A 13,382-nucleotide genomic window follows, 5' to 3' on the forward strand; every position below is an offset into this window, starting at 1 on the left:
GTGATGGAGCTGGGCAAGTGTACAACCCTTTGTAGCTTTTTCTGATCCTGTGCAGTTGTGGCTCCATGCAAGACAGTGATGCAACCAGTTAGAATGCCCTCCACAGTGCATGTCTTTGGTGACTCCATGTCCTTGGAATGCTGTTTTAGTCTCATCCTCTGCTATTCCCTGCGTCATGATAAATTGGGAAGAGTAACTGAATACATTCGGCCCTCCTTATCCGTGAGTTCCACTTGCGCGAATTCAACCAACTGCGAATCGAGAAAACCCGGAAGTGCTCTTCCGGCACTTGTTGTTCGAGCATTGTTCACCTCGCGTCTCGCTCGTTCGCTACTTTGTTCCTGTGAAAAAATGGCTTCCAAAAAACAATTAGATGGTCAAAGCAATTCCTCAAAGGCTAAAAGGAAGCATAAGGTGCTATCTCTCGCCAAGAAAGTAGAAATATTAGATCTTTTGAAAAGTGGCATGACGCTTTCTGAAGTGGGCCGTAAGGTTGGTAAGAATGAATCAAACATTCGCACAATAAAGCAGACGGGGTTGATGAGAGCGAGAGAAAAGAGTTTAAGGCTAGTAAGGGATGGCTGGCTGGCTATGTAAAGCACTACAGCCTCAAGAATGTAAAGATCATGGGAGAATCAGCATCGGCTAATGCTGAGGCTGCAGCACCATTACCAGAGGGGCTGCAATTCTGAAGTCTCGATGTTCAACGCTTGAAGATCCTCAGCCCTCAACCTCCACAGTTCCTGACTTTAGTATTATTGAACCTCCTCCAAAATGACCTTATTCCCTAAACAAGACAGTGTAACAACTACTGTACAGGTATTACAAGTTTTACTCATTGTTTGATTATTGTTCACCTCACGTCTCATTCATTTGCTGCTTGTGTTGTGAGCAAGAGGAACATGTACAGTTTTTTTTCTTGTCAATATTCCCTAAACATTACAGTATAACAACTATTTACATAGCATTTACATTGTATTAGGTATTATAAGTAATCTAGAGGTGATTTAAAGTATACGGGAGGATGTGCGTAGGTTATATGCAAATACTACACCATTTTACATAAGGGACTTGAGCATCCACGTTTTTTGGCATCTGAGGGAGGTCCCGGAACTAATCCCTCGCAGATAAGAAGGGCCGACTGTAATAGTAATATATTCTTTTCCAAGTGTGAGTTGGTATCTAAGTCCTGCCTTAATGCTCATGTAAAGCAGGAGTGTAAATATTAAAGAAGATGAGAATAGACTTTATAGAGTCATCCTATTCACCTGTGGATCAGTAGTTGGTTCTCCTCTCTGAACTATAAGGTATTAAATTTGATGAACCTCAGACACGTGGGTGTGACACTATGCTTGTTGCTGTAGTGTAGCTACTGGTAATCCCACATTACTAAACTTAACTTCTCTGTTTGGCTGCCCAGGTGGATATGAAAGTTGCTGCAAACACTGCTCCAAAGAAAAGCAGGGGAGACTCAATTATCTTTATCTAACAGCTAATAGCTTTATTAACATACTATTTTTTTAATTTATTCATTAATGGCATGTGGACATTGCTGGCAGGTGTAGTGCCCTTTGTCCATCCCATTGCCCTCTGAACTGAGTGATTTTAAAACGCCAAACGGGATGGGGCTGCTGTTGAAAGTCAACAAAATTGGTGAATCTGAATAAGAGCAAGAAATTGTAAGTGTTCTTGTCTGAAGACACTAGAGAGTTAAACGTGGTAAATGAATTCATCAAAGGTTTAAAAATAGAATAACACATACAAAATGATGGAGGAACTCAGCAGGTCAGACAGCATCTATGGAGGGGAATAAGCAGTTTACGTTTCATGACAATACCTTTCATCAGGGCTGGAGAGGAAGGGGCAGAAGCCAGCATACGAAGGTACTGAGGAGGAGAAGGAGTATAATCTGGCAGATGATAGGTGAGGCCAGGTGAGGGTGAAAGTGGGTGGGTGGGTGAGGGGGGTGAAGTGCAATGCTGGGAGATGATAGGTGGAAAAGTTAAAGGGCTGAAGAAGAAGGAATCTCATAAGAGGGGAGAAAGGAAGGAGGAGGGGCACTAGAGGGAGGTATTAAGGGGAAGGGGGAGCCAGATTGAGGCATGGAAAAAAAAGGAGGGGAAAGGTGAAGAAATTACTGGAAGTTAGAAAAATCGATGTTCATGCCATCAGGTTGGAGGCTACCCAGATGAATATGAGTACCACCTGAGAGTGGCTTAGAGTGCTTCTTGTTTTTATTTGTATAGAACAAGTCAGTGCAAAGGTGTTTGTTCAGTTCTGTATATTCACCGTTGCTTAGAAAAAAATCTTATAGAGATCTTTAATGTTTCTTAAAGCAGTCATAGTGAATTTTGTGTATATCCTGACTGAGGTCTCAAAGGAGAATATCCAGTGAGGGTGGTTAGAATTAAACTTTTTTGTGAGAAGAGGACAACAGAAAAGATGTCCTTCTGTTCCTGGATGTTAGGTGGGCAGATATAGGAGAATAAAAATAGAAGGACATGCTGAGTACATGTTGAGAGAATAGAAGGATGATGCTCTGCAGTATAAACACAAATTGAGCTGTTAATTTTATGTAAATTTTTTTATTGCATATTACTATTCAGTTAGTTGAAGTTACCTCTGATCTTTGTTCCTATCCAGGTACACCCAGTCCCTACAGCATCTGCTAACCTCTATGATGGTTGTTAACCTCCAAGAAAGACCAAATATTAACTGGGTATTGAACCAGACTGAACAACTACAGCCTGCCGGAGCCGTCCAGGACACCAAAATGATCTAATATTGGCAGCATTAACAAGAGTGGCTCCATCTATCCTAGGAGGCACTTTGAATTTGTCATCTGTCAGACTTCCATTATTTCTACACAGGGAGAAAAAAATATCATCAATCATTCTAGCTTCAGTATTTCTGCCAACTGGGTAGGATCCTGTGTGTTCTCTCTCCATTATGTCCTGTATTCCCACTCCAGTTTGTACAGAATTGTTCAGTTTTCAATGGAGAACAAAGTAGAAGAAATTGCACGTTTTTCTTCATCCCGAAGGATTTAGCTATTTGCTTTGCTCCATTGGTACTACCTGTGCTGTAAGTTAATCATAGCCACCAACCTTTTTGGTAACTGCTATGGTTACATGTGTAGAATTTGCATACAACACATTGCTGGAGGAGCAAGTCTCACTGAGTGCGAGAGGTGTGATTCACTTGTCTGTTTTGGTCACTGTTCTTGGATGCTGCCTGTCTGCTGACTTCCATCAGAACTTACCGGGGTTAAGTTTTGGAGTGCTTTAATTCCAACTGTGTGTAAAAAGGCAAGTGAAAAAATGGCCATGCACTACTAACTGTGTATTGAATGCTGTCATGACATGATTTATTAATGTGGACTCCAAAAGTCTGTTGAGCCTGACCTCCAGGTGTGCAACAGAGAACTAAATCTGAAATAGTTAAAATTTTGGGAGCAAGTGTAGAAACCTCCTAAGCTTTGAAGACTCCATCCAGTCACATAATGGGATAGGGATTGGTTTCAATTGGAGTACATGGCTGAGGGTGCTGGCATCTATCTCTATAATATTTTGTAGTACGTTTTTCTAATTAAATAGTTTTTTTTCTATCTTTCACCCCCGTGTACCCTTTCCCTCTTCCAAAAAAAAAAGACAATATAAAGATTTGATATCACTACATTGATTCTGATTGTAGAATGGGCAATGTTTGAATCCATTCAAGCCAAATAAACTTATAGGGAACTCAACACTCATCTCTCCCACACCACCTCCCCCCCCCCCCCCCCCCCCCCCCCCCCCCCGTCCCAGCCAAACAGAAATGAAAGCAGAGCCAAAACCAAGTGAATATTTTCCTGGATGGTGCATTACCCATTAAGGGAACATCACTTCCCACTCTGTCCATTCCTTTTTGTAGGAGCTTATTTTGCCCCATCAGTGCTATTTTTCAAGTGCATATTCCATGCCTATTCAAAATGAGTGGCCTTGTCTTTTGGAACAATCTCAAGATGTCCGATGGTCGGCTTGCCACTTGAGATTGAGTTATTTCCACAAACAGCAATGTGGAAATGTTCAATCAAAATTTTCTGCTGCAGAAGTATTTCAGTTCCTTTTCTGAGTTTGTATCCTCATAAGCATCTGTAGATAACATAATTTCTTTCTTCCCCTGCATTGCACACCACCCCCCTGAATCTTGAGTAAGTCTAAGAATAATATATTGAACTCTAGAAAATAGGGAAAGGGCTGCAGTTAAACATGACCGTGGCTGATCTACCCAAACCTTGTCTTTCTCATTGCTAGTTCCACATAACCTTCAACTTGCCAATCCTTCAAAAACATATCTACCTCCTCTTTAAATACCTCCAATGATCTAGTCTCCACAACTTTAAGGTAAGTTCCAGAGGTTCATCACTTTTTTCAAAATATTGCAATTGATGGACTATTTTCTTGTTTTGTAACTCTGTCCCCTTGTTTGACTGTCTCACGAGTGAAAACCTTTTAAATCTACCCTGTTGTACACCATAGGATTTTATGTGTTTCTATAAAGTCACCTCTTATTCTTCTAATTCCAAAAAATGTAGAAATAACTTATATAGCTACTTCTGATAGGATAGCATTCTGTTACCAGAATTAGCCCAGTGAATTTCTTTCAGACTTCTTCTCCCAGTGTTGGAATATCCATTCTTAGATAAGGGGACCAAAGCTATGCAGGATACTCTTGGTATGCCCTCATCAATGCCCTGTACAGTGATAACAATGCATACTTAATTCTAAACTCAGCTCTTAAATCTGCAAAAAAAATTGTACAAAATAACTTTAAAAGGTTGCGAGAGACGTGGTTGATTCCAGAAGTTGTGTTTTTATTCCCTCCTGATTTGTAACTCTGTATGAAAACTGATTATTATTTTTCCTTTCAATGCTTTCACTTCCATCCCCACCCACCAATTCTTTCCTTTCCCCAACACTACAAACCAAAGTACTCTCAGTGCTTACCAGCTAGGTATGTGGTTGTGTTTGGAACTTGCTTTAGTTTCAAAATAATACAGAAAGCCTGAAACCAAACATAAAGCTTGTGGGAGGAAAAAAAAACTTGGAATTAATGTGGAAACCAGGCTGACATTCCGAACTATGACTTTTTCCATTAGAACTGAAAGTTCTTGAGGGGTCAGTGATCAGGGAAAGAACTAAACAGAAACAGTCTATGATGGGGTAGATATTGTCTGTTACCTACTTTGTAATATAAAGTGCAACACAAGAGCATTCAGTTTGGTCTGGTTGCTGTCTTCTAACAACAGTCTAATGAGTGCCACTGTTTATCTGTAGCCAGCAGTTCTTGCGCTACGCTTGGAAAAATATCTCCCATTCCCTTTTGAGGACTACCATCCTTTCTACTACCTATCAGCAAGTGATTTATCATCCTAACTACGCATTCATTTAAACAAGTCATTTAGCTTGGGTGCCTCTGTTCTTTTGCCAATCACCATTTAAAACTTTGTTAGCCCCCTCATCTATGGGTTACAGTTTCTCAGATGTTACTGAGGAGAAGAGGGATGGACCCCTTGAGCTTCCACCATTCAGTGGCATGGCTGAATCTATGCTTGTTTTAGTTAGAGTATAGGTGCTCAAAGCAGTCCCTCAGTCTACGTTGGGTCTCACCGATGTAGAGGAGGCCACACCGGATACCCCGACAGACTCGCAGGTGAAGTGTTGCCTCATGTGGAAGGACGAATATACTTAGTGCATTTATATAGTTTCAATTGCCTCTGTCAAATCTCACTTAACCACCTCCAGCTTTGAGGAATAGTGAAGAGCTTGATATCAGAAGAAAGGAATGTTTGAAGTGCAAAGGGATGCCTGCAGGAAAAGACAAGCATAAGTTGGTGATCTTCAGAGGCCTGCAAAACTGGTTGTCTTTCTCTATTGGTTCATTTGGAGAGGAGGACAAGTTTCTCTTGTTTTGTTCTCATAGAATGACATCCTTGTCTGAAAGACTAGTGAAGGTGACATAATTATTGTGTTCAGTTATTGGAAGAATAATGAATGCATGGCTTTTAACAGCCTGAGGGATGTACAAAATATCAATGATTCCACATTGGAATGATAGTAACAGAGCATAAGAATGCAGTGTAAAATTTGAAGAAAGAAAAATTTAGGACTTTATATTAATAGAATCTGAAATGGATGTTGTAGTGGGGTTCTAGTAAGAAAGCAAAGAAGTTGAAATTTATCCTTGTCTTCCCATGTTGAAAACAGCTCTCTGGGAATTAGTCCCTGTCCCCAGTAAACCTGTTTCTGGTAACTACATATCACAAGACATTAGAAGCAGAGAGTATTTTGTGCAGTCATCAGCATTTGAGGTCACCAGCACTACTGTACTTTAGCACTCTCCTACCAGAACCCAGCAGCACTTGGCATCTGGAAATCTATCAGTCCCAAATCAGTTTCAATTCTGTAGATTAAAAAGTCCTTGGATTAGAGGGAGAAAGTTATTGTAGCCTTTCTTTTCCACTTTATCCTGTTTAATGTGGCCAGAACCCATTCAGACCAAGTAAAATGCAAACCTTTCCAATATTGTAAATTATCCGTACATATTCTTTCAAGTGAAGTACAATAGTAATCATTTTCCATTTGTATGCTCTTTGAGGGGATTTTGCTATGCACACAGTGAGTGACAGTTGCCTGGGATACTGTAATTCATTTCAGGAAACTTCTGGGATATGGTATGAAGCAATACAGGGTCTGCCGTACCGGGAACCCGCTCATTGGTAGGACCTCTCATTATAAGTTGCTTAGATCAATTTGATTTAATTCCATTGTCATAGCATAGATAGTATTTAAAGTGACTAATTTTGGGGATATTGATTCTTTGAGACATCATCATAGGATTATGATCGTATTCTGGACCTGTATAATCCATTCAGATGCCTTGTCCTGATTTTCTATTATATCCTTGTGTGTGCAATCGATATGTTATGTCTGCAGTTCCAATTATTTGCATGCCTTTAAGATAAAATGGTCTGTAATTGTTTGTTAAATTCTTTGGTGTTTTGACCCTCTCGTGTGTTGTGGTCGCCAAAGGCGGTTACAATTTGTGTAGACGCCTACTGCATTTGCTGGGCGGTTACTTTCTCCCCGGCTATTGTGTCATTTATGTCAAAATTACTCAGTTGCAATTAGGCATTTGTATACCAGCATTACCATGGTATGATGTGCTTAAAGTTTACCTCAATTTAAAAAGAGGGTGGACGGAGCCCTGCTGATGCTTGGAGGTCGGTTTGAGTTTGTCGATATCTCTTCTGTTGAAAATACTGTGTTACTTTTATGTAACATACTTTATCTGGGACAGTAGCGTAGTGATTAGTGTGACTGTATTAGAGCTCAGGGTGTTGAGTTTGGACTTCAATTCCAGCACTGTCTGTACCCTTCCTGTGAGCGCATGGGTTTCCCCCGAGTGCTTCGGTTTTCCTTCCACAGTCCACAGGCGTACAGGCTTGTAGGTAATTTGTTCATTATAAATTGTCCAGTGATTAAGATAGGGTTAAATAGGTTGGGCTGCTGGGGAGTGCGACTCTGGGCTGGAAGAGCCTGTTCCACACTGTATCTCTAAATATAGAAAAAATTTAGAAGTTATAAAGTCAATACAGCTCAGAAATAGCCCTTCATCCCTCAATTTCTGCACTAATTATCAAGTACCCAGCTACATACATACCTTATTTTGGTGCTTTTCTATTAACATAATCCCCCCCCCCCCCCCACAAGCACTCACAAATCTTTGGCCACCCACCTTACACTTGGGGCGATTCACAACCAGATCCCAACCCTGGATTTGGAAGGAAACTGGACCATCCCAGAGGAAACTCACTCAGTCACAGAGAGAACTGTGCCCAGATAGCAACGGAGGTCAGGATTGAATCCTGGTCCCTGGAACATAGAACACTACAGCACAGTACAGGCCTTTTGGCCGATGGTGTTGTGCCAATCTTTAACCTACACTAACCCTTCCTTCTCACATAGCCCTCCACTTTTTATCATCCATGTGGCTATCTAGAAGTCTTTTAAATGTCCCTAATGTATGTGCTTATATCTCCACCCCTAGTAACACATTTTACATACCCACACTCTGTGTTTAAAAAAAAAAACTACCTCTAACATACTTTCCTCCAGTCGCCTTAAAGTTATAGCTCCCCGGGTATTAGTTTTGAGGCAGTGGCTTTAATCCATCTGTCACATACACTTTTGAGTTGTGCTGCATTTAAGGTTATAAATATCTTGTTCAGATCAATGCCACAGTGGGTCTTTATCAAGAATCACTAATCCCTCCCTATAATTTTAATAATAATTCAGTGATTTTTGCTTTCTTGCTCCATAACCCCTTTGTATCAACCTCACTCGTTTCTCCTATGGTACCAACACAACCACCTACAGGGCAAGAGCAGTTAGTCTACCAGGCAGGTTTTCCTCTGGTTGTGATGTTAGTTAACATAATCAGTACAGATACTTCAGCCCACAATGTTGTGCCAATGTTTTAAACTTACCTAAGATCAGTCTAACCGTACCCTGCCACAGAGCCTTCCACTTTTCTATAGAAACATAGGAACATAGAAAATAGGTGCAGGAGTAGGCCCTTTGGCCCTTCGAGCCTGCACCAGCCATTCAATATTATCATGGCTGATCATCCAACTCAGAACCCTGTACCTGCTTTCTCTCCATACCCCCGATCCCTTTAGCCACAAGGGCCATATCTAACTCCCTCTTAAATATAGCCAATGAACTGCCTCAACTGCTTCCTGTGGCAGAGAATTCCATAGATTCACCACTCTCTGTGTGAAGAAGTTTTTCCTCATCTCGGTCCTAAAAGGCTTCCCCTTTGTCTTTAAACTGTGACCCCTCGTTCTGGACTTCCCCAACATCGGGAACAACCTTCCTGCATCTAGCCTGTCCAATCCCTTTAGAATTTTATACGTTTCAATAAGATCCCCCCTCAATCTTCTAAATTCCAGAGAGTATAAGCCTAGTCGATCCAGTCTTTCTTCATATGAAAGTCCTACCATCCCAGGAATCAATCTGGTGAACCTTCTTTGTACTCCCTCTATGGCAAGAATGTCTTTCCTCAGATTAGGGGACCAAAACTGCACACAATACTCCAGATGTGGTCTCACCAAGGCCTTGTACAACTGCAGTAGAACCTCCCTACTCCTGTACTCGAATCACCGCCTGCTGTACCTGCATGCCCACTTTCAGTGACTAGTGTACAATGACACCCAGGCCTCGTTGCACCTCCCTTTTTCCTAATCGGCCACCATTCAGATAATAATCTGAATTTCATCTATGTGAAATAGATAGATAGATAGATACTTTATTCATCCCCATGGGGAAATTCAACTTTTTTTCCAATGTCCCATACACTTGTTGTAGCAAAACTAATTACATACAATACTTAACTCAGTAAAAAAATATGATATGCATCTAAATCACCATCTCAAAAAGCATTAATAATAGCTTTTAAAAAGTTCTTAAGTCCTGGCGGTAGAATTGTAAAGCCTAATGGCTTTGGGGAGTATTGACCTCTTCATCCTGTCTGAGGAGCATTGCATCGATAGTAACCTGTCACTGAAACTGCTTCTCTGTCTCTGGATGGTGCTATGTAGAGGATGTTCAGAGTTATCCATAATTGACCGTAGCCTACTCAGCGCCCTTCGCTCAGCTACCGATGTTAAACTCTCCAGTACTTTGCCCACGACAGAGCCCGCCTTCCTTACCAGCTTATTAAGACGTGAGGCGTCCCTCTTCTTAATGCTTCCTCCCCAACACGCCACCAAAAGAAGAGGGCGCTCTCCACAACTGACCTATAGAACATCTTCAGCATCTCACTACAGACATTGAATGACACCAACCTTCTTAGGAAGTACATTCGACTCTGTGCCTTCCTGCACAAGGCATCTGTGTTGACAGTCCAGTCTAGCTTCTCATCTAACTGTACTCCCAGATACTTGTAGGTCTTAACCTGCTCCACACATTCTCCATTAATGATCACTGGCTCCATATGAGGCCTATGTATGTATGTATGTATGTATGTATTTAATCTATTGGAATTCAATCTGAATTTCATCATATCATCTATGTGCCAATCTAAGCTCTTAAATGTCTAAATGTTTAACTCTAATGCATTGCACACTTATGATCTTATTAGTAATGCTGAACTGCTGATCATTTTTCCAGTCAATGTATTACTTCAAAGATCACAGACCATTGTCCAACCCTTGCTGCTGTTGAAATGGTTTCTGTTACATTGTCCCAGCAAATCAGCATTACAGATTTTAGTTGCCCCACCATTGGTGCTCATGTCTGCACCTCCTTCTGATTTAAATTTTGGAGATCCATGGCTAATTCCCTCTGCCTCTTTACCTTCTTTGGAAATGATTGCTCCACCTTCTTTTAAAAATTCTGGCAGGGTTGTGGCAGTTAACTGGATTACCATCCAGAGGTGTGCAAAAACTTAAGGATCTTAAAAGATTAGCGTTGTTTGTCACACGTACATTGAAACATACCATGAAATACTTCATTTGCATCATGACCAAGGATGTGCTGAGGGCAGCCCCAAGTGTGACCATGTTTCCTGTGCCCATAACTCTCTAACCCGAAACCATTCATCTTTGAAATATGAGAGGAAACCTGAACACCCGTAGGAAACCCATATGGTCAAGAGGAGAACATACAAACCCCGTGCAGACCCCTTACTCTAACTGTTACGTTACTGTGGCCACCGTCACTGAATTATTAATGATGTTTGGTCATTGATTTCAGTGCAGGTGCCACGGCAGCATTCAAATTTAAATTGAGTAATTAAATCTGGAATTTAAAGAAAAACTGAAGTCTAATGGTGGCTATAAACTACCAAGAAGGAAGTCAAACTTAGAACAGCACAGTTCCTTTGGCCCAATATCATGGTGACCTTGAACTTGCTCCAAGATCAATCCAAGCCTTCCCTCCCTCACAGCCTTCCATTTTTCTGTCTTCTATGTGCCTGTCTAAGGGTAAACTGCCATATGTACCCAGTCTGACCTGTTATGATTCCAAAGGTCAAAGGCTCATTTATTATCAAACTATACAACTCTGAAATTCTCCTGCCTTGAATCCAAGAAAGAAAAGAAAGGCAGCACGATCATCAACCCCCCCCCCCCCCATACCACCCCCTGCACAGAAAAACGAATAAAAATGGAACAGGCAGATCAGACCCCAAATCCCTCCTGCAGCACAAAAAAAAAGAACAGGTGCATCAACCTTCACATCCCCTTCCCCACACAAAATATGAAAAAGATCGGGCAAAAAACACAGAACATAAGAAACTATTAGACTGGGGAAAGTCCACAGTCCAAGTGCACATCCAAAATGCAGAAAACCTGGGCAGCATTCTCTGGGCACAGTGGCAGGCTCTCCCCTCTCCAGTAGAGTAGCAGAGTGATCCTAGAATCAAAAGACAGGCAGCTGGCACTCACTTCAATGCTTAAGCTCCCTCATCACTTTAGTCAGTGCACACTGGAAGCTTTAATCAGTGAAATGGAGTCAAATAATGATTCACATCCCGCATCCTGCCCGCCTCGAGGTTCCGGCATGCTATCTCTGCCTCATGAATCCTCTCAGAGACTGCAGAGTGCTGGAACACCCAAATGATCTCCGGACAGCAAATCACAGGCTCCAGCAGTTCCAGAACCACATCCAAGATGAAAAACAAACGTAAGAGACATAAAGAAGTGAAATTATCTATCCAGAAGATGCCAACTGAAGGAGCAGTGTATGCAGGCGCCATCCAGATCCACTAATGTATCTGATCCCTTACTGCTTCTTCAAGTCCAGGTAATAAATGCTGGCATTGGAAACAACACACAGGTACATTTTAAAAATGAATAAAAAGAACTACTGTTAACCAAACAATTGACTGTCTGCTTTGATTGGACTGAGCCATTGAAACTAAATCTTCTGATCAGTTTATGCAGCCAAGAGAAGAGCTTTTGTGATGTTTTGCATTTTCAACACTGCTACATAAATACAGATCTCCGTCCTTGAATCAGTTTGTGCAGTTTGATACTGCTGAGTGCTTTGTACCAGTTGGCCATATTAATGTGGGTTTCAGGTTAATTTATTTATTTATCTTGCATACATCGGAAAAAAAGATTCAAGATAGCTTATATACAGTGCCTATAAAGAGTATTCATCCTCCCCACCCACTCCTTTGGAAGTGTTAATGTTTTATTGTTTTACAACATTGAATCACAGTGGTTTTAATTTGGCTTTGTTGACACTGATCTACAGAAAAAGACTGTCAAATGAAAACATCTCTACAAAGTGATCTAAATTAGTTACAAATATAAAGCACAAAAGAATTGATTGCATAAGTATTCACCCACTTCAAGTCAGTATTTAGTAGATGCACCTTTGGCAGCAATTACAGTCTTGAGTCTGTGTGGATAGGTCTCTATCTGTGTTGCACATCTGGACACTGCAATTTCTCCCCATTCTTTACAAAATGCTCAAGCTCTCTTAAATTGCATGGGGATCATGAGTGAACAGCCCTTTTCAATTCCAGCCACAAATCCTTAATTGGATTGAGGTTTGGACTCTGATTTGGCCAAGCCAGGTCAGTAACTTTGTTGTTTTAAGCTATTCCTGTGTAGCTTTGGCCTTAAGCTTGGAGTCATAGACTTGCTGGAAACAGATCTTTTCCCAAGTCCCAGTTCTCTTGCAGACTGCATCAGATTTTCCTTCAGGATTTCCCTGTACTTAGCTGCATTCATTTTATCCACTACCTTCACAAGCCTTCCAGGGCCTGCTGCAGTGAAGCATCCCCACAGCACGATGCTGCCACCACCATGCTTCACGGTAGGGTGGTGTGTTTTTGATGAGTGCGATGTTTGGCTTATGCCAAACATAGTGCTTAGTCTCATGGCCATAGAACCTTATTCCAACTGACTTCAGGGTCTCCCATATGCTTTCTGGCAAACTCTAGTTGAAATTTCATGTGTATTTTTTTCAACAGTGGCTTTCACTTTGCCCCTTTCTCATAAAGCTATGACTGGTGAAGCACCCGGGCAACAGTTGCTCTATGCGCAGTCTCCCATCTCAGCCACTGAAACGTGTAACTTCTCCACAGTTGTCATATGTCCCCTTCTTGCAAGATCACTCACTTTATGAGGACGGCCTGCTCTAGGCAGATTTACAGCTGTGCAATATTCTTTCCATTTCTTGATTGACATAACTACTCCAAGAGATATTCAGAGACTGGGAAATTTTCTTGTATCCTTCTCCTGACTTGCGCTTTTCATTAATCTTTCTGTGGAGTTGTTTGGAGTGTTCTTTTGACTTCATGGTGTAGTTTTTGCCAGGATACTG

The 13,382-nt window shown here is 41.3% G+C and overlaps 1 protein-coding gene across 2 annotated transcripts in view; it reads left to right on the top strand.

Annotated features, from left to right (window-relative positions):
* The window catches only part of stk16 (serine/threonine kinase 16), a 47,893-nt gene extending 35,966 nt beyond the window's left edge, over positions 1-11,927 (top strand). For both annotated transcript variants that reach the window (XM_073046193.1, XM_073046194.1), the window contains one exon: positions 2,644-11,927. In XM_073046193.1, coding sequence (XP_072902294.1) covers positions 2,644-2,782 — 139 coding nt within the window. In that variant the 3' untranslated portion in view covers positions 2,783-11,927. The remainder of the gene's footprint in view (positions 1-2,643) is intronic.
* Positions 11,928-13,382: the final 1,455 nt, after the last annotated feature.

Source organism: Hemitrygon akajei, chromosome 5 (assembly GCF_048418815.1).
Source record: "Hemitrygon akajei chromosome 5, sHemAka1.3, whole genome shotgun sequence".
Classification (NCBI taxonomy): domain Eukaryota; kingdom Metazoa; phylum Chordata; class Chondrichthyes; order Myliobatiformes; family Dasyatidae; genus Hemitrygon; species Hemitrygon akajei.